This window comes from Triturus cristatus, chromosome 6, assembly GCF_964204655.1.
Source record: "Triturus cristatus chromosome 6, aTriCri1.1, whole genome shotgun sequence".
Lineage (NCBI taxonomy): Eukaryota > Metazoa > Chordata > Amphibia > Caudata > Salamandridae > Triturus > Triturus cristatus.
Window position 1 is genome coordinate 1,613,537,960 of NC_140589.1, and position 21,309 is coordinate 1,613,559,268.

General features: G+C 41.4%; 1 protein-coding gene across 3 annotated transcripts in view; it reads right to left on the bottom strand.

The window, feature by feature from the left end:
- The window catches only part of TTC7A (tetratricopeptide repeat domain 7A), a 1,536,967-nt gene that overhangs the window by 722,450 nt on the left and 793,208 nt on the right, over positions 1-21,309 (bottom strand). For all 3 annotated transcript variants that reach the window (XM_085612750.1, XM_085612748.1, XM_085612749.1), the window contains one exon: positions 19,267-19,324. In XM_085612750.1, the coding sequence (XP_085468876.1) occupies positions 19,267-19,324 (58 nt within the window). The remainder of the gene's footprint in view (positions 1-19,266; positions 19,325-21,309) is intronic.

Genomic DNA, 21,309 nt, shown 5'->3' on the forward strand with positions numbered 1-21,309 from the left:
CAGATTGCTCATAAAAGAATAAAATCCATTCAGCAGGATTTGCAGCTTGTTTGAGGTGCGAGAGAAAAGTAACGCATCATCCGAATAAATAAGTACGGGGACTGAGCGGTTGCCAATTTTGGGAATATGGGGGGTTAGGGGCCTTAAAAAAGCATCTAATACATTAATATAAAATAAAATAAAAAGGGGTCCAAAATACAGTCTTGTCTCAACCCCCGAGCTACTTGAATGTGGGCCGTCAGATCACCATCCTGTGTACAACAAACCCTTATGACAGTTTCTTGGTGTAGCCTTCTCAAAACCATCAAAAGAGGAGGCTCGAGCCCCAGGATATCCCAGAGTTTATATCTGTCCACTAAGTCAAAGGCCAAGGAGAGGTCCATAAAGGCCATATGCATGACACCTGTCCTGGCCTTGACATATTTGCCTAAAATAAGGCACAGATTGAATGCTTGTGCTAAGGTACCTAAACCTTGCTGAAACCCCTATTTGACCTCTGTAAAAAAGGCTTTCTCTGTTGCCCAGGCTTCCAATTTTCCCAAACTCACTCTCCGAAAAATCTTAGCAGGAGAATCAATAACAGACAGGGCCAGTAATTTGACGGGTCGTTTTTGTCTCCTTTCTTGTAAATGTGGATTGTCACTGATTCTTTCCAGGAATCAACTGGGCCTTTGATAAATATAGCTCTAAAACATTTGTAATCAATGGGGCCTAAAGATCTAAGTTGCACTTAAAAAGCTCAACTTGGACTCCATTTGAGCCTGACGATTTTCCTGCAGCTGAACTGGCAATGGTTTTTCTCACTCCCCCAACTGTAATTGAATTACTAAAGATTGTCATATCCTTTCAACTGGGAACAGGGTCTGGCGACACCAAAGGGACCACTTCCCTTGACTCAGAGGTAAATATTTTTGAAAAATGGGAAACCCAGTCTTGCTCTAAAATAAGGCTATCAGTTCCTGAAGGAGTTATGCCAGTAAAAAAGGGACGTTCTACTGTCTCTCAGAAAGCCTTATTATCTTTGAAGGAGGTGTCACGTTCCAGATCTTCTTATCTCATGTTTTCTTTTTTCAAGTACATCAGTATTATTCTGCCGCGTTGTTCTAACCGTCATTACATTACGGGGAGCTTTATTGGCTACTTGTTTCAGGAATTTAACAGCCTTAGTACAGGCTTTATTGAACCATAAGTGTGGTGGGCGAGCCGTCCGTGGCTTATCTACTAATACAACCCAGGGATAGAAGTGCACATTTCACAAAATTGTCTTGAATCATCCCAAGGTCTATATTTTCAGCTAGGAAGAACATAATCTTGTCAAGACAAGTGGAGACCAGTTGTGCATGAGTTTTAGAAGGATCTACATTTTGCCATTTTTTACGGGCCCCTTGGTTTTGAGAGAAAGTTAAGGGTGCAATCTGACTGGAAGGTGGGGGAGTGTGGGTTAATACTTATTGATCGATGGTCACTAAAAGGAGAAGTCAGAACCTCACACTTACTTAAAAAAGGAATCAAGGTGAAAGAGACTAAAATATGTTGAATGGTACTACCTTTCCACCTTCCACCATAAGTCGCTGTATAATTATCAGTGTTGCTAAAATTTCAAATGCGAATTGGAGGTTGTTAGTTAGCATTATCCTAATCAGTGCTTCTCCATTGGGGGAGTGGGAAAAATATGCCACTTTGTCTCCCTGTCCATTTACAATACCACACAGAGTGATTCCTACTAAAAATGCATTTAAGAAATATTAAAATCACCTACCCATATTATGGAGGTGCCATTGCACTCTTTATTTATTAGACATACAATAGCAGATCCCAAATCATGACTAATATATTCACAGGTTGAGCAGTATAAAAATTAGAATAGAAATGTAATAAGAGTATATTAAATTCCGTTGTAGAGGAAAGCTTCAGAATCTGATAATGGGGCTTGTGTTTAACTCTGTATCAGATACATTCCTACGTTTAGTTGATATGAGAACAGCCAGACCTCTCTTAACCCTGCCCGCAATGGGAGGGACCGCTGGGGAACAAAAGGTTCTAAACCCATCTACTATAACATTGTCAAAACCCAAGTTTCTTGGCAACAAATGACATCAAAGGGATCTATAAAAGACAACCATTTAGAATTACTTATTTTAACGCATAACCCCACCACATTCCAAGAAATTAAGGCTATAGCATCATAGCATTTTGAGACAGCATTATTCTTCCTTGTCAAATCATCACTTTGAGTCGTCCTAAATGACTCAGTTCTAGGAGTAAATTCCGGAGGCATTTCTAATGCCAAGGGGGCCGCGGGGTCCACAATGACGGTCCCTAACACTGTCCTTTCAACACCTGGATTCCAAGCCAAGGAACTGGAGGTGTCAACGTTGTACCTGGCACCATCCTTGATGGCATCATTGCACACCAGCAGTTTCTCAGCAAATGTAGAGGTAGTAACCAATGAATGAGATCCCGAATCCTGTATCAAACTGCCCTCAATCACCCCAAAGTTGTGATAAGGGGTGGGTTGAATGAAGGGGATTGAAGTAATAGTGAGCCGTTTATCTAAGCCAAGGCCTTCGGTGCCCAAGAGCAGAGCTTGACCATTTATTGCTTAATATTAACAATGCAACTAAGAGGGTTAAACCAGTATGCAGCGTGACTATCGGTGGAGTATGATTACATATAGTTGCAGATTCTGGTTCCTCTTACACTATTTTGATGAAGAGCTGTGAAAAACAAGAAATTGTAATACAAATTTGGGAAAATCTTTTGGAACCGGACATTAATCCGCAAATATATAGTGTAGAAACTATTCAAGTTCTTGAATTTAGGAATCTGATGTTTATATTCAAAAACAGGAAGACATTTGGAAAGCTTTATGTTGTGAAAAAAGATCCATCTGCTCTAGATTGGACAGGTCAAGGAAATGTTTACGTTGTTTCGGGCCCTAACAGCAAAGAAAAAGCTTTGATTGTAGACCAAGGTGAGACAGTAGCAAGATATGTTGCAGGATGTTATACACAAGTTTTTAGTACAGAAATAAGGTAATTACAAGGATTTTAACACAGAATCTTCAGTTACTTACCTCCGGTAATGATGTATCTGGTAGAGACACAGTCTAGCCGCAGATTCCTTAACTTTGAATATCCCCAGGCGTCAGAGTGGGTCCGGAAAACTTTTTCCCCCAGCAGTACCTCGGCACGCCGGGGGCGGCGTCGCCCTGCTCCGTCCTGACATCATCCACGGAAGTGACGTCAATGGAGCCATATATGACACCCCCAGCGTGCTGACGTCAGTTTTCTACAGTTAAACATTTCCGCAACACAACGCGGAGCCACAACAAAAACTGTGTGTATAGGAACAGTGTGTCAAAAGAGAGCAAAAACCTTTGAAACAACAATGATAAGAAATCATAGAATGAGAAAACACCATATTAAAAGAGTACTCAACACTGGAAGGGACTGAAGGGAGCGAACAGAGCAGCCGCCCCAGCAAAAGTCCCATCAAAGCGAGGAGCCGTGCCCCACCTAAAAGGCAACGGCAGTGGAAACGAATGGCATGACAAACGAAGGACAGTATGCAACCACAGGATGGGACTGTATGAAAAACAGTCTGTAACCATAGGATGTAACCGTAAGGGACCACAGCGACCTATGCACTGTAGCATAGTCAAGTAAAACCATAACCCAATAGAGATAAAGAAACTCCAAAGTAATGGGGGTAAACAAACGAGGGCGGAGGGAGGGTAGAAGTACATGAGAATCTCCACGCCGGAAGAAACCGGCGGAAGAACGTTGAAAAACACATAACTGAGCCACCTAAGACGAGAATGGGTGGAGAGCTAACGTGCCAAAACAGAATGACACACCCTGCCCCGGAGGTAGGAAAACTAGAGCACCCCTCAGGAAGACCAAGGCCGCCTGTAGGGAGGCAAGGTGGTAAAACCCCACCTGGAAATGTCCTCGCAGAACGGCGAGGATGGGTGGGCGTTAAGGAATCTGCGGCTAGACCCCGTCTCTACCAGATACATAGTTACTGAAGGTAAGTAACTCGTTCATCTGATAGAGACATCTAGATGCAGATTCCTTAACTTAGAATAGATACCAAAGCTATACCCCATAGGAGGAGGGTCTGCGACCGAAACCCACCAATTATCCAAAGGACGAGTCCATCAGGAACAGTGACTGAAACAGGGTGGGGGCCGCAATGCCAGCGTGGCTGACACCAAACCCATAAAGCTCAGCATTGCCAGCAGAGCTGACACCAGACCAAGAAGCTCAGGGCGGAGCATGAGCAGGGGAAGCAAAGTACCTCAATCCGTCAAAGGACGGCACAAATCCACTGTTGGTCAGACAGGGATGAACGATAGCACAGAACCAGAAAAGTCAGTTCACAATGCCATAACGTCTATGAAAAGAGGGAAACTGAGTAGAGGATCCCAGGATGGATCCGAAGAGACAAAGGCCCAGCGAAGGGTCTTAAACATGACATGTCAGGGCAGAAGGTACATACAAACTACGATGACCAGAAGATACAGCGGTGCGAATTACAAGAATACACTGAACAGACATTGTGTACCGTGAGAACCACAACACACAATGCATCACTCGAAGAAGCAGAAAAGCAACAGCATGTTCACGTCAACAGAGAAAACGTGCGCAGCACCAGGAAGCCAACCAGTCAATCGTACCCACAGTCAATGACCAAGGGCCACCAGTAAGTCGGACACACCGAAAGTTATCTCGCGTGAGGGAGGGAGAGGAAAGCTAGATAGAAAAACAGAGAGAAAATTTGGGACAATCCCCAGAAACCACAGCAGGGAAACCCTGCATGCTTACCCCCACACGTGCATACGTCGCACACAGAAATATATGAAAAAGTCAAGAAATTGACAACCAAGGGGAAACTGGAAGGGTACCCCTAGAGAATAGAAAATTGCCCAAGAGGTACCAACGGCACCGATGTGAAACATATCAGGACATTCAAGTCCAACCACACAAGAAAGCGATCCCAGCCCCCCGAACGGGAAGGAGAGATCGAACCACCATGCCACAGGCGGGAATACTGACCACCACACCAACGAAGGAGTCAGTGACTCTCAAACAAAGAATGTCTGAAAAAGTATAGACATATATACAGAATGATGCCAGAAAGCATCTATAAATAGAATACAACTGTTGAAAAGCACAGCAGAGGCCCGGAGGAGAAACACCTGAGCTGTGAGCGGCAACAAACAGTAAAACCCAAAGCCGAGGCCAGGGATTGGCAGAGATAAGCAAGGGCACAAGGCAAAACGCAACAGGGATCCGCCATGGCGAAAACTCTACCGCCCATAGGCAAACCCCAGGCAGGGTGTGCCCAAGCCCTTCCCAACATCAGGGATGAAGACAACGGGGAGAGAACGCAGGCAATACAGTGGCTCAAGGAACACTACGGGTCCCCCGGGATAGCACACACCCCCATTGTGGACCACATGTGTTGCCCGCCCAAAACACAGAAGAACCGACCCAGAGTGGAACGGAACAAGCTTCCACAGGGGTGCGTACCCACGCCCAAGACAGCCAACAGTGCAAGGTGCAGAATGAAGGCGGAAAGATGAGCGAAATGCAAGGCAGGAGGCGGTGAAACCCCCAGAAGCGAGTCGGATACGGCAGAACCCCAACAATACACTGGAGCAGACTGCGTCCACAGACGCATGAGCGTGCAATGGAACAACCGTGGGCAGCACTACATGAGCTCCAGGAGAGGGCCACGTCAGTCCGTGGGTCTCAACAGAGGAGGCGTACCACCACAGCAGGTAGTATGGAACAAAGAGATGCACACAGCATAGCCCACAGGAAAAATCCCCAGAGGGACAGAAAGAATGAAGAGAACTCCACGGGAGGATCTGAAACACCCGTGTGGCAGAATTTATGTGGGACAAACTGAAAGAAAAGTGAAGGTAAGCATGACAGAACATAAAAGCAATATTTGCTTGAAAAATATGAAGTCCACAGTGGCCTCACACTGGCTTGAAGCAGGGCATACCAATACGCACGTTAGATTTACAATGTTGGAAGTTTTTCAAATACGCCAGGACATGGATCCGCACAAACAACGTCTGAGAACTGAATATTTCTGGATTAAAAAACTTAATTCCATGCAACTGCATGGGATGAATGACAGGATTGAACTTCCATGTTTTTTATTAATGAGACCCTTCAATAATGCATTATTGTTTCTCTCATGCGCACAATAGGAATTATATTTGCACCACAAAGCAGAACGTTCATTTTAATTAACATGTTCTAATTAATGTTTTTTCACACTGTATGTTTACTTTCAAAGCGTAATTGACCTTGTAAAAGGCTATGTTTTAGAGTAATATAAGCATAGTTTGGGTCATTTTGACCCGATATACACAACAACACGGAGCGCAGAGAAGTGCATCACGTAAAGAGGGAGCCTGATATGATAGGTCAGTTACGAACATGTGACTAGGGTCATGTTGCAAGTCATGTGTAGAGTTAACATTTAACCAATGGGTTGACTTTTAACTTATTATATAGACGATCTTTATGATGATGATTACGGTGTTCACACGGAGTGAAAATCAATGTGTCGTCCATTCACGGAAGCTTCCCCAGAACGCTCTGATTGTAAGTGCTTATACTAGAAGGTGGTTTCGCTAGTGTCGCGAGAGACAGAACCTTTAGATACAGCGGCTTCATTTGAACGTGTTTTTTGAACTGTTTACGCTTTTTCGTTTAGCATGCAGTAACAGTCTGTTTGATTATGATTCCTGTGGTCAAATGAATGCGCTGAAATACCGAACGCGCATATGTTGAAATTAATGTCTGTTTCATTTATGTCAATACTTTTTGGAGTACAGCGATAATGGAATGTTTATAAGACACTTGACAAGTGAAGTTATGCATAATGTCTTTTTATTTGTAATTTCTTCGAGACTGGCTCATTTGGTTTTCTTGTATTTATCTTGTAGACCAATGAGAAAGGGTCGACCAATGACCCAAAATGCACGTTTGTGATGAAGTAACGAGCAACTGATTAACTAATGAAATCGTTTATTGAAGACCCCAAAAAAAATGAATGAATAAATTCAGAATAATCAATTGTGGAGTTTACATATGTTTCGAGAGAAAAATATACAACACTTGGTTAAGAAACTTTTTGTTTCAAGTTAAAAGTGCACGCATCCAAGGGACGGACTTGTCTGACCAATGTAGTTTTGCAATTTCAAAGTATGCCATTTGGGTTGGCTTCAGCAGCAGCTGCGTTTCAGCGATTAAAGTTTCAGCTTTTTGGGAAACTTTGTGATGCCAAGTTCTTCCAAGATTACATTTTGGTGATGGATAAAAATACAGATGAACGTGACAAGAAGTTTTGAAAATCTTAGAATTGATGTGTCTAAATGATTTTTAGCTATTGATATGGTGACATATATTGAATATGAAATTATTAGATATGACATAAAACCAAAGTGTAAGTTTGTGGAAACCATTTTGTCATCTCCTCATAATAAGGATGAGATAAAATCATTTTAGTAGAATTTTATGCTAAATATGTGAAGGGATTTTCAGAGAAGACCATATTAGACAATTGCCAAAAAATAAGTCTTAATTTGCATGCTATAAGTGAGTGAGGATTTGACTGCTGGTTCATGTACTTTGGAAACAAAACGTATTTGCTGATTTTTTATCATGAATGTCATTACAATTATAAGAGTGTTACAGGAATAAGTGAAATGATTGCCAAGTTGTGTTGGAGTGTGATGCCGGCATTTCAACTATTAGTAGGGAGGAATGGAATAAAGAATGCAGGAAGGATAATGTGTTGAAAGAAGTAATGCATTTAGTAAATAGTGATTTAGTAATTAATAAATAGTAAATCTAACACACATCATCACTTCAACTTTGACTCTAATTGTCAACTCCTGCCAATCCAGCAGCGCAATGCCAGCTTCTCTTAAACTCAGCCAAATCAACCTCCCTCCTTAAGCCAGATGCCGACCCAAATGACCTCAACAACTACAGGCCCATAACCAACCTCCTTCTCCTTGCCAAAATCATAGACAAATGCGTGCTGTCCTAGCTAAACAACCACATTGAAAAAAACAACATACATGACACCTTCCAATCTGGATTCCGGAAAGGCGGCAGTACAGCAGCTGAAATCCTGAACATCACTGATGATCTACACAAATCCCTCGATGATAGTGACATTTGCCTCCTAATCCTCCTGGAACCCTTTGGCCTTTGATACCACCAACCACAACTTTATTCTAAACACCTTCTCGGAACGTGCTGGCATCAGCAGCACTGTCATTCAATGGTTCCCATATTACCTGAGCGAACAATCCCACCTATCAAAATAAATAATTCCACAGTACCAGCAGCACTAGTCAACCAAGAAGTTCCACCAAGGCTCAATCCTATTCCCTGCCTTGATCGACATATACATGGAACCCCTTGCACTGACCGTAAAACACGGCAGGACTGCCTACCACCTTTACGCTGATGACTCCCAAATCTACATCAAAATCTCATCATCTAAAGACATCCAACTCATAAACCATACTATCTACCGGATACAAAAGTGGATGACCAACAACCACCTAAGCTCAACCCCAACAAAACTAAACTTCTCCTCACCCAGACAAACACAATCCCATACCCTATCCATAACTGGCTCGACAACCTAACTGCACTAAACTGTAAACTATCTATCTTCAACTCTGTTAAATTCCTTGGGATCACTCTTGACAAAAACCTGAACATGAAAGACCACATGAACGCCTCAGCAAAAAGTGCCTTCTGCAAGCTAAAACACTTTAAAGAAATCAAACCATTTATTCCCCTTGAAAACTTGAAGACCGTAACAAAATCCATAGTCCTCTCCAAACTGGACTAAGGCAAAGCAATGATCACCGGCAACCCAAAATTACACCTCTTTCCAATGAAGTCCACTGTCAACGCAGCAGCCAGACTTCTCTCTGGAGAGACACAATATGACAATTCACTCGGACACTTCAGAAATTCAATGGGCTACCAATTGAAGTGAGAAGTATATTCAAAACAGCCTGCATAACGAAAAAAGCCCTCGACTCTGGAAAACCAACCTACCTCACCAACATACTCTCAAAAGTGGGCCAAAACAGACCCCTTCTAAGTTCTAACACCCTTCTCTTGATCCCCCCTAAATTCAAGACTAATAAATCTTGCACATGCTCCTTCTCAGGGAATACACCCAGATTTTAGAAGGCCCTTTCAAAAGATCTATGTGACAACCTATCTTACCTACACTTCAGGAAAATTCTCAAATTATCTCTTTCCAACAAATACCTAAATCCTACCTCCTAAATCAATTCTGCCCACCCAGCTCTCATCCCGACTTCAGAACAAACTGTTCCATCCAGATCTACAATTCCATGGCCCATGCCTCACTCTCCTGTAACTACCTTAGAACTGCATTGACAATCCTCTCCTGTATACCTACTGTATATTTCGCCTTTGTATTATATCTCTAGTATCCATCCTACTGTTTTATATCTCCTTCAATCGCTGTACAAACCCGGCATCACTGTATGCTTCCTACTTGTATTATATACCCTGTATGCATCCTACTGTTTTATATCTGCTGTAGTTGCTCAAACGCCCTCGGGCCAGTTTGTGCTATATTATTTGTTTTATATTGTGCATTACTGTATGCTTCCTACTTGTAGTACATCCCCTGTATGCATCTTACTCTTTTATATCTCTTGTAGTCACTGTATAAACAAACCCTGTAAAGTGTTTGCGCTAAATAAAAATCGAAAATAAATAATGAATAAGAAGGATTTGAGCTCAGATTTGAAAATGTATTATTGGGCAGTGAGACATGAAATGTTGGTAGAAAAAAATATTTTAATGAGGGAAAACAAAATTATTCCACCTAAACATTTAAGAGTAAAGAATGGCTATCAGTAGATTCTGAAAATGACTGGTGCTGTAGCGTTTGACATAAAACGGGGAAGAGTTCATAGGTCTAAGCACTGTCCAGGCTGGCTTTCTCCTATTGTGAAAAATGGTTGGTCAATTGAGGAAGTGAGCAAAGGAATGAAAGAAAAAAGCAGGAGTTAAAGAGGTTACTACGATAAAAATAAAAATGCACAGGATGTCGTGGTGCAAGCTGGCCAGTGGGTAAGAGTGAAGAAACTGGGAAAAATATGAAAGGGTGGAAGTATGTCTTATGAACTTAAAAGGACCGTAAAGGTGTTAAGGAATGCAGTGCAGTTATCTGATGGTAATGCATGGTATCTAAGCGGAGTTGCAAGGTGTGCTGAACCAGATGAAGATGAAAATTACTTATGTGATGAAGAGTAAAGTTGGATTGAGGATGATGCGCTAATGCATAATGAAAGGGAGATAAGAAGTGGAGAAGAGATTGTTTTGGAATGTAGAAGTGACAATGGAGGTCCTGAATGTGATATTGCCTGCAAAAATTTGAGGAAGTTGTGTAAAATGTATATGTAAGGGGTGAGGAAATTGCGGACAGGGGTGGTTATGGAAAAGAGGACCTCTTCAAGAGTAGTTAATCCTCCAAAATAGTTGGATGATTAGAATTGTGAATAATGTTTTTAGAGCAGTAAACAATGGGGAAAGGGGATGTAAAAGAAAAAAAATGTAAAGTTGCTTTTTTCTGTTACATTGTTTTTTTCTTTTTGTTTTTAAGAAGACAATGAGTTGTGTCTAGCGAATGGTTTATTCCAGTATGTTAGAACTTGAACCAGGGTTCTAGAAAGATGTGAGACAAGTAGCGAAGAAGGAAAGGGAGCACCGCTGAGTTTTTTCCAGGTGGTTGTTGAATGACAGACGACCTACAAATAAGAGGTTTTGCACTATAGCTAATCTACAGCTATACTACACGTTCTCAAGACAATGTTTTTCAAATTCTCACTTCCCTACTTTCCTATATCTCTCTAAAGTCCCTTGCATCTGTGTCCTCTAGTCGTACTTCACCACAAAGCATTCATTTCCCATAATTCAAGCCAAGCTACCTACTTTACTTCTGACCTTGATTGCTGTGCAAATCATTTTTGTCACTGTACTATTGCATAACCATTGTCATAATACAATGTTATGTGTGAAACGCATGATCCAAACATGTATACAATCTGAATAGGGACTCACTTTGATGTCACTGCTATAACAATCATAATCTGTGCCTTCAATCCCTCACACTGTGGAACTTTTCATAACTCAGTATCTCAAGACATGATTTTAACTTGTCAAAACGTACATGGCAGCTGGGATTTAGCGTCACACACTACATAGTAATCACCAAACACTTTGTTACAGTACATCAAGTGTGTCCACATTCGAAAATGTCCAATGTTGCGAGGAGGAGGAAAAACCACCAAATCTTCCTCAATTGGACTGTTTCCTTATCTGATGAAGGTTTCTCCGAGCACTCAGGAAAGTGATAGTTGAGGACGTTGTTTTAATAAGAGGTTTTTTTTGGCTTAAATGTGCATTTGTGCACAAACCAAGAGAAGACACTCCCCACAATTATGGATAGCTGCGAGACGTATGGTATTCATGCTGGGTACAAAGTTAATTGGGAGAAATCGTACATATATCCAGTAAGTAAGAGTAACGACCAGGCTATCGGCCACAGTCATCTTCAGCTGGCCCGGGAGGGTTTCAAGTATTTAGGGATTTATGTTACCACCAATGCAGCAATGGCGTTGGAACGCAATATCTATAGGGTGCTCAAGGAGTTTTGAGGAGACATGGAAAGGTGGGAAACTCTGGCGCTAACGTTGTTGGACAGGGCAGCACTGTATAAAATGATAGTGCTCCCCAAATTTCTTTACGTATTGCAAAATACCTACCAGTTCATACCAGTCAAGGTGTTCAATAAAATTGATGACATGTTACGCAGATTTATCTGGGAGGGGAAGCCGCCTAGTATAGCATTGGCGACACTGCAACGTAACCTATACAGCGGCGGTATCTCGCTGCCCGACCTTCGGGCATATTACTGGGCGGCCCACCTAGTTGTTGTGAATGAGTGGCAGCATGCAGAAAGAGATCACCCCACATATGTACTTGAACGCACACAGTTTACCAAGCGCCCACACATGCACTACTTGAATGGAGGGAAGGGGGCAGCTCAACTCCTGCCGGCGACACAGATTGTTATAACAGCCTGGAAACAGGCAGAACGACAAATGAAGTGGGATGGCTGGATCACTAGGGAAACCCCACTTTGGGTCGGCACCCGGCTTCAGGAAATTACAAAACTCCAAGGCTTCCAACAATGGGACCTACTAGGCATTTCACAACTCATAGATATAATACACCGTAAGGAACTGGTCACCTTCTCACACCTACAGGCTGAATATGACATGAGCAAGACACAACACTACAAATACTTGCAGCTGACCCATGCCTGGCGAGCGCAAAAACACCTAGACACTAATGACATTCCAGAATATGCGCCACTGGAGGGGCGACTACTGATGGGAGAAATTGCGGAGAAAGCGATTTCATGGACATATAGGACGATAATTAACAACAAGCCGGACACTTTACAGAAGTTGCGGGTGAAATGGAAGGCAGAGTTAGGTGAGATGGAAGATTTAGATTGGTAAATGGCACTGATGCACCCAGGTGAGATGGCTATTAAGTCCAGGCTCCGACTGATACAATTTAAATACCTGCATAGAGCATATTATGATAGGGCGCGATTACATCGTATAGGGAGGGCGGAAACACCAGACTGTTTGCCATGTGGGGTGTCGCGTGGTACATTTTTTCACACGGTGTGGGACTGCCCACGGATTCAACAGTATTGGGCCACCATGTTGGGAAGGTTGGGTACTGTCTTGTGAGAGACAATTCCATTCAGTCCGCAGTTTGTTTTGCTGGGAATATCCACTGACATTGATCTCCCTAAACCAAAGTTATCCTTACTTCAACTAGGATTGGTGGTAGCGAAACGCGACTTGTCCAAGGCATGGGGGGTGGTGGCGATCCCATCCCTGACGGAGTGGGAAAAAAGTATGGATATGTATATGTTGGGGAATAGACGACTTATAAAGCACGGGGCTGCCCCAAAAAGTTATGGAAAATATGGAAGCCATGGTTAACACACTATGGGTTGTCGCTCTCTGACTCACAGTGATCCCCTGTGATGGGTTTGTGGATTATGAAGCTGAAAGATGCCCACAACAAATGTAAAAGATTCTAGAACATTTACTAGATTATCCGCCACTGCACTTCTTATTTGATGCCGATGTCTCGCTGAAGGTGCCACCGTGTGCTGCTATTAATCAATGTCTTTGTAATGTATTAAAGAAAATGTTAATAAACATATTTATTAAAAAAAAATGTGCATTTGTGGACATTACTAAACTCTCACCTAACCTCTTCACATCCTGGGAATGGTCGGAGGTGTACTCAAGCCAAAGGCTGGAGGAACAAGCATTTCTCGATTAGAAGAGGAATGAATCACCCTCAGATTTGCTAGTGGTGTAGGGAAGGATTTTATTTCCACAGGAAACATGTATTCTCACCAAGAAAAAAACTGCATTTTCACAAGAGGCTTCCTGACCCTTGTGTGGAATTCTAAGAGGACCCCGGTGGAACATGCCACTTAACATTCACAGTAGTATTCCGGGAATCCTGTGTCTGCTGCAGTTTTCCATGCCTACCACTAAAAATATTTGGGAAATGTTTGTGAATTGAAAAAAAACACAATGATTCAGGTGGTTATATAAATATCGAAATCCTCCATGCACCATTTCTCTTTACATTTTCTTAATTAACCAGTATGACACTGAACTCATTGCTAACTCATTGGGGGGCCCACCGCCAGTGGTTACCATATGTGCTACTTCCCCCAAACAGCCGCAATGGTTGTTTGAGAAGACAGACAAGACCCACAGCAAGAAAACCTCTTCATCCTTTGTTACAGCCCTGCAGAGTCTGCACTCACGGTGCGCACAGTACAGGCGGCTTGGACAGAGTAAGGGTGCTTCAAGTTGCAAATGAATTCCCTTTTTTCCCCGAATAGCTTGGGCAGAGAGGGACATAGGAGATAGGTGGAGAACTTATTCACAGGACACTAATTGATAGGGTCAATTTAACCTGTTCTAAGAAAGTGAAGATCTCACCCTGACCTTATGCTGAAGAGTTAGCCACTCCAGTGAAGCCTTAGTTGCCCATGCCCAATGAAGGCTGAGGCATGACTATGGTTGTGGGCTCTGTTGGAACATGGAAGGGACACACTGAAGGATGAACAACAAATAACTCTGTCTATTTACATGCATGAAAAAAGAGCCCAGAAGCCAGCCCTCAGATGTTATGCACCCTGTAAGTGGGAAAATATCTCACCACAGATTAGGTTGGGGATTCACTATTCCACTTTAGAATGGTGCTGAGAACCTGTATCTTGAAGGAGCATCTCATTAGTTACCATTATGAACACTTACAGTTCCTCATGCCCATTGGCCCAAACATTTATTGTTCACCACCAACTGTGTACATCAAGATTGTGTACACAGTTGGTGGTGAGCAAGTTTGTGCTCCTTTGTAGTGTTGCCTTTTTTCACCCTTTATCAATGTCATAGCATGTGTACAATACAAGTATTGATTTTAACTCTATGTTTCATGTTGGCAGATACTTAATAACAGTTTGTAGCTTATCTGGCTACAAAAGCTTGGGAATCTTGATAAACACTTTGTTAGAAATAAGCCAATATGATAGCACTCAAATATTAAGCCATTAAAACTCCTGTCCTGGATTTTACAAGTACCTAACTGTGCCTGAGGTGCCATCAAGAACTTTTCCTTTTATAAGGGCAACCATAATAGGTGACCGAGCCAGTACATTTCTCATTAATTGCTCCTCTTTTGTTATCTAATATTTTGTATCCAAAACTTTAGAAACTGCAGTCTCAAAAGAAGCCCCAACCTTAAACCAAACAGGATTGCTACATAATAGATATCTCTGTGTCTGAATCAGGCTGTACATCATATCTGTGGAGACATATAGACCATGCGGATATAGCACTTTCTGTGGCCCAACATGACATAGCACAGACATGGGGCAGTGGTTAATCTCTGACATTGGAGTGTTGCTGGAGGATCCTTGATTGGAGCAAAGAAGCAGAGATGGTAGAGTTCAAGAGAATGGATTGCCTGGGCAAATTCGAGAAAGTGTGGGAGCCAGGAAGTAGCATCTTTGACTGAGAATGCTACAGATAAAGTAGTGTTGCCCAATATGGAGGTGATGTAGGGGATAATGCTTGGGTAAACCAACATTCATTTGCGAAAAACTGTAACCGTGTAATCGCTGATGACGTTGTTTCATGTATATGGAAACTTGTTTGATGGCTTCACCCAATGGATTTTTCGGTCTTATTTTTTGTGTGTCAGTATGGGATTGTAAAATGCCGAAACATTAATTAAAATATGGAAAACGCAAAGGGAGAAAGCTTGGAGTAAAGACCTGAAGTAGCAGGTATTGGACAAGATAATAGGTACAAAGCATGTCTACTCACTACATCCCTAAAGTTAAATCATATTGCAAAATTGGAAGCTGATGTTCTGCGCTATTGCTGGAAACGTGTCTAGTCCACTTAGACCTTTTAGCAAGTGGAAGGTTTTGGAGCATATTTTGCTTGAGGAGTCACAAGTGCGGGTACATTCACAGAATTAGGAGGGGCATTAACGACTATACATGAATTACCTGAATTTGATTAGGGAGACAAAATCTAATTTAGAGGGGCCCAAAACTACTTCTAAAAAATTCTGAGAAGATTTGTTTCATCACAGCATCTGTTATTTTTAAGTGTAACACAGTTGTGCTAAGAGGACCGTGGACAACATTCCTTTTTTAATAAACTGGACAAGTAGTGCGTTTTAGTGACATTTATATAAAAGTGAGCCGAAAGGCCTGCAATTAACAATATACTCATGATCCTCATATACCTGATGAAGCCATAAATTGGTTTCAGGCAGACTAGTAAGAGACCACTCAATGCACTGTGTTTGGCTAGTACTGGCTTATGAGGGAAGAGTTTTGCTGTTGTCCAAGTGGTTCCAGGGACATGTTAAATGTACTGCGGCAAACTCCTAGGTGCACTTGCATATGGAATGAAGTGAAGAGGTGTGCGTGGGCTTTTTTGCACTTTGCTTATAGTGACTCTATTGTGTAAAAGGTAAAATCACAAGTTGTGGGAAGTTGCAATAATGTGTTTATACAGAGCGGTATATATTGAATGATTTTTTGTCACACGCAAGGTCTTTAGGTGACTGTCCAAATATGTCAGGGTGAACTTGCTTCTGTCCTTAAGGAAAGACTGATGCAGACATAAATAGCAGTGATAAGGTTGCTTGTTGAATGTACTTAATATTTCTGATGGCTGCAAAGATAGCTGTCAAAATGCAGGTTTTTCTTCGGTGGGATATGGAAGTCGAAAAGTTCGCAAACATCTTCTAAGTTCCATTTCAGAACTTTTTGGAAAAAATCAGAATTTACATTTTCTTTTAAGTCCCAGTGCAGAAAGGGACTTACCCACTTATTGAGAAGAAAAATACTCCCTGACCGGTTCGCCACTGAAATTTTAGCTGTTGCCATGGAACCAAAGGCTGGTTACTTGAATCAGGTTGCTCCCACTGGAGCTTTGTAGTTTTCTCACAGAAAACGTTCTAAGTCACTACACAGAGTGGGACTAAGTCTTTTTTAGAGGTGCTAGGAGCCTTGAACGGGATGAAGCTGAAATTAAATACAATGCCATGGACTGCGGTCAGATACTTTTTCCCACAGATCTCCCAAAACGCTGGAGCTCTCAAGGAAAAAATTTCAAAATTTTAGAAAAAAGATTCTGGTGCTCAAGCAACCACAGAAGTACACTTCTAAGGCGCCCTGGACCTCAGTGGAGGACACATAGAGACTCTCAAGGTGTCAGACACAGGCCAACAGCAGGGTCTACTCCATGTGCAGGTCCAGTTGCTGGGAACTGAGAACTTCAAAAAAAGGCCTCTTACAGCTTGTTGTGTCCCAAAAGCTACAGTCAGCCAACTGACCCTTGAAGTCCATTTCTTTGTCCTGGCACAAGAGGGAGCAGGTCCAGTCCTTCAATGTGCTGCTTTTGGAAGTATATGACAGAATAACACAATAACTTAGCACAAAGCAACATAACACAACTAAAACATAGCTGGGCACAACACAACAAAACACTAAAAACAAAATGAAGCACAAGAGCCATTGTCAACCAGAACAATAAAATGCTACGATGGAGCACAAAAACTCAACCACACAAAATCACCACCACAATAATATCCAACAGAACAAGTATGCATAAAATTCTTATTGCATATTATTACCTTCCTATTGCATATTACTCCCTACTGAAATCTGATATCATAATATAGTGGTTGAATATGTTTACACCAGCTACTGCCTTAATTCTTTCAAAGGATGCACTATCATCATTCAAAACTGTTTTGTGATCCGGCCCTGCATCTTTCAATAATTGGAGAATGTTCCTATGTAATGCAAAATGTGTTCTATGTAATGCAAAATGTGTTATGTAGTACAAAGGTGAAAAATGCATTTTAGGAGTGACTTCAATCAAAATCTGATGAGAGAACTTGACGGAGCTAAGATTGTCATTGTTGCCTCTGCATAGTGCAAACGTGTACACAACAGCCTACAATGAACTCTTTAGACGTGGACATTATGGTGTAAAGATTATTTGGAAAGAAGCAATGCCTAGGATGGTACGAGAGATGCAGACCATTGTTGAATGGATCCTGGACATTTCAGTTGTATTGGTACATTTAAGAGTCAAATGTATAGATTTCAGATTCCTTTATGAGTATTTCAATAACATATACTATTAAGACAATAATGAAAATGTTTCCTAAGAAAACACTTAATTAAAAAGCAAAAAATCTGGAAAACAGAAGATTTTTTTCTGATCTGATAAAGAACAAAATCATCCTCCTCATGCAGGATGCCTTAATTTTCCCTGTTAAGGGATCTGAAATGATGAATCTGCTGCTTTTAAAGAAATCAAGCAACAGAGGTGAAGTATGCAGAAGACAAAAACCTTATGCCTATAGGGAAAATATTATCTGTATGTAGTTGTGACGAATTTCACAAAATTCAGAAGTTGGAGAAGCGGAATCGTGCTTACCTACCCATAAATGCATGACAATCCAGTTTAATACATTTGCACCCGTGCTCCTCGAGAGATATAAAGCGATATAATTGCAACGCACTGGCTATCACAGCAGCTAAATTGACACTCACACTTACCAACTGGCACTCACCAGCTGCAACTCTTGTAGTGTGACACAAACAACTGCCATTGCGGTGTTGACACTCACAGCTGTGGGCCTCGTCCAATGCTCTTGTTCTCCCACATTCTATAGGGCAATAAGTGTATCAGGCCTGCATAATTGCATGCATTGTTAAATGGGCAAATCTCTAATCTACTGAAGCCCTGTGTCCCTTCTTCCTACAGGTCCTGCCCACTCACCATTACATTCCCAGTTAGCCTTCTCTGTGAAGAACAGGAGGCTGACGGGTGTGAAGAGAGACAACAGACTTGGATATCAGAAGATACAACTAAACATGACACAAGCACAACAGCATGCCGATAACAGGCGGTGGAAAGTATAAAAGACAACTCTAACAGGATACAAAAGACCCAGCAGAGAGCACAAGAACAAAGGAGAATGACAGCGGAAATACATTGTACACTTCTATAAAATACACACATAAGTGATGAAAGGCAAAACGCCACTCGAAGGGCAATAGTATGAGGGAAACAAAGTACCAAAGCAAACAGATAAAGATATTGTGAGTAGAAAGAATATCATTGTATCAGCATGAACAGGCAAAATGGTAGGACATGGAAAAGAGAGAGCAACACTGTTGTCATTGATATAAATGTTTAAGGTGAGAAAAGGGAAATCACAGTAAGGCAAAAGACGAAGAACTGGTATCAGACAAGTACGTTTTAAGTATTACAAATAACCAGGGAAGTGACATAAAACAATTATAAATAACGTATTACAAAACCAGCAAGGCCAACAGTATAATAACATTGAATACAAAATAGGCAATTTAAATGTGAATGGCTGTGTAAAAAAGTATTCATAAATGCTTGCAAAGGGGCACATTTCGAGAAACAGACAGAAAAAAAAGATACTCTGCGGGCAGAACCACTATACATTTTAATAAATAAAGAAGCCCTTTAGATGTAATCTTCCTTACCTCTCTAGCGCGTGAAGTGCTTTCTTGTGCAGGTCATCCTGCTTGCTCTTCACTACAGCTGTGGAAAGATAGGAATATTTTATCACAATTAAAAGTACAGGAAAGGACTTGATAAAATACATCACTAAATCTACTAGCAGGGAAGAAACCCCAGCATGTCACCGACACTGGGAAATGAAATAATAAAAGGAACTTAGGCCAAAGCTATTAGCGACAGTGCAACGTTAACGCGTAATACAAGCAATCTTTTTTAGGGGAAGCATTCAGCTTCTGCCCATTAAAATGCTGCTGTTAAGTCTAACCAAAGTACCTCTCTAATAGTGTTACTTAAAGCTTTTTTTTCTAAAAAGGAATGCAGGCAAAAAAAACAACCTGTATTCAAAGTTAATATATAAAAAATAATTTAAATAAATAAAGCACACTTTGCAACTGAAGATAAAACAACTTATTTTTAAGTTGGATATGAACAATGTACACAGCCTGTGTGTAGTCATGCAAACTGAAGGAAGTCATCCAAATTAAGGAAGCACATGGGCAAAGTAGGCTGACCCGCTTTCCCATGCTATATGCGATGGTGGGTGGAAGAAAAATATGAAGTGCAATATGAAGCCTGCTGACCAAAAGCCCTTCAAAGTATGTATTTTGTATATAAATTTTGGGGTAAATTTATAGTCTGGTGAGACAGCTAAAGCTTCCTCTGAGGTCATAACTAGAAAGTAGCACTTGTACCAAAATCAGACTAGACTGGACATGAACCTACTGGGCACTGGTCCCAGCATTCATTAAGTAAAGGCACAGGTAATGTCAGCAGAGATGCAGGAAAGGCCTCTGTGGTACAGGTGATAGGATAGCGAGCTAGATGTATTCCACGATTATGTGATCGCAAATCCCGCGATTCACAAGATCAGAGAGTATGACACAGCAATATTGCTTTTTGGTATTCACTAAATCCATTTTGTGATCTGGTAAAGGCTTAGGAGTGTTCTCCCCCTTCACCGTTGCAGGTACTGATGAATGTCCAGTCCACAGTACTCTACATACCCCCCCCCCCCCCCCCCCCATTCTGTGCAACACTGGCTTTATGCAGATTATTGAATGATGGCATCATGCATGAGACTTCAATAGAAGCAGAAGTCTTGATGACAGCTTGAGGTGTGAGGATCATGTTGGTGGGAGAAAAGAAAGCCTGGTCGGAGAAGGTCTTTCCCTGTGTGGTCAACCAGGCAATTTATAGTCTTCCTGTTAGGACGTCAGATGCGAATTACTAGGAACACAGACAAATTATGCTACAATTACGTACTTTGTACTATCATGAACACTACACTGGGGAGGTATTCTTGTATGGGAAATTCATTTTCAGTTAAAACACCGTCTATGCTTGGTTCACTTAGCAAAACTAGGCCACATTTTGAAAAGTGCATGTTTAAATTTTGTGCACAGGCATTGTTTTCATTTAGCTTTTCAGAAAATCATTGAAAATCATCTCCAGCCACGGTTGCTTGTGTACATGAAGTAACATTTTTCATTAGCATCCTTGGCTTAATCGATATGCATTTGCAGCAATATAAGGTTATGTGCTAATATCTTCGTTTCTATGTTGTTGTTGTTATGAATGTGAAGAAAAGGTCCATTCTGTAAAGTTTCTTTTTATTTGCGGTGTTAATGGTCAATGGGACTCGTTTTCTAATCAGTGTTTTTAAAATTAGCAGCCTCACTGGATCAATAGTCAAGTAATATTGTAGTGCTGCCTTGCTCAGTATAAAAATGCCTGGAAGTTGTGTACTCCCTTCACCTGTAACAGTACAAAAGAAATGTTACTTTCTGCTGCGGCTACTTGATTTGTTATAAGCACATTGCACTGCTGCATTTATTAATGAATTGGGATTTGGATTCTAACTAACTTTTCACTTTCAGTAATGGTTAATTCAACATTTGAATACATTAACTAAATACTGGAAAAGGCCTAATTATGCATATTTTTCAGTAATGGTCAGATTGATTATTATAGCCCAGGAGTCTCCCTTTCCAGAGTTGGAGCATCGA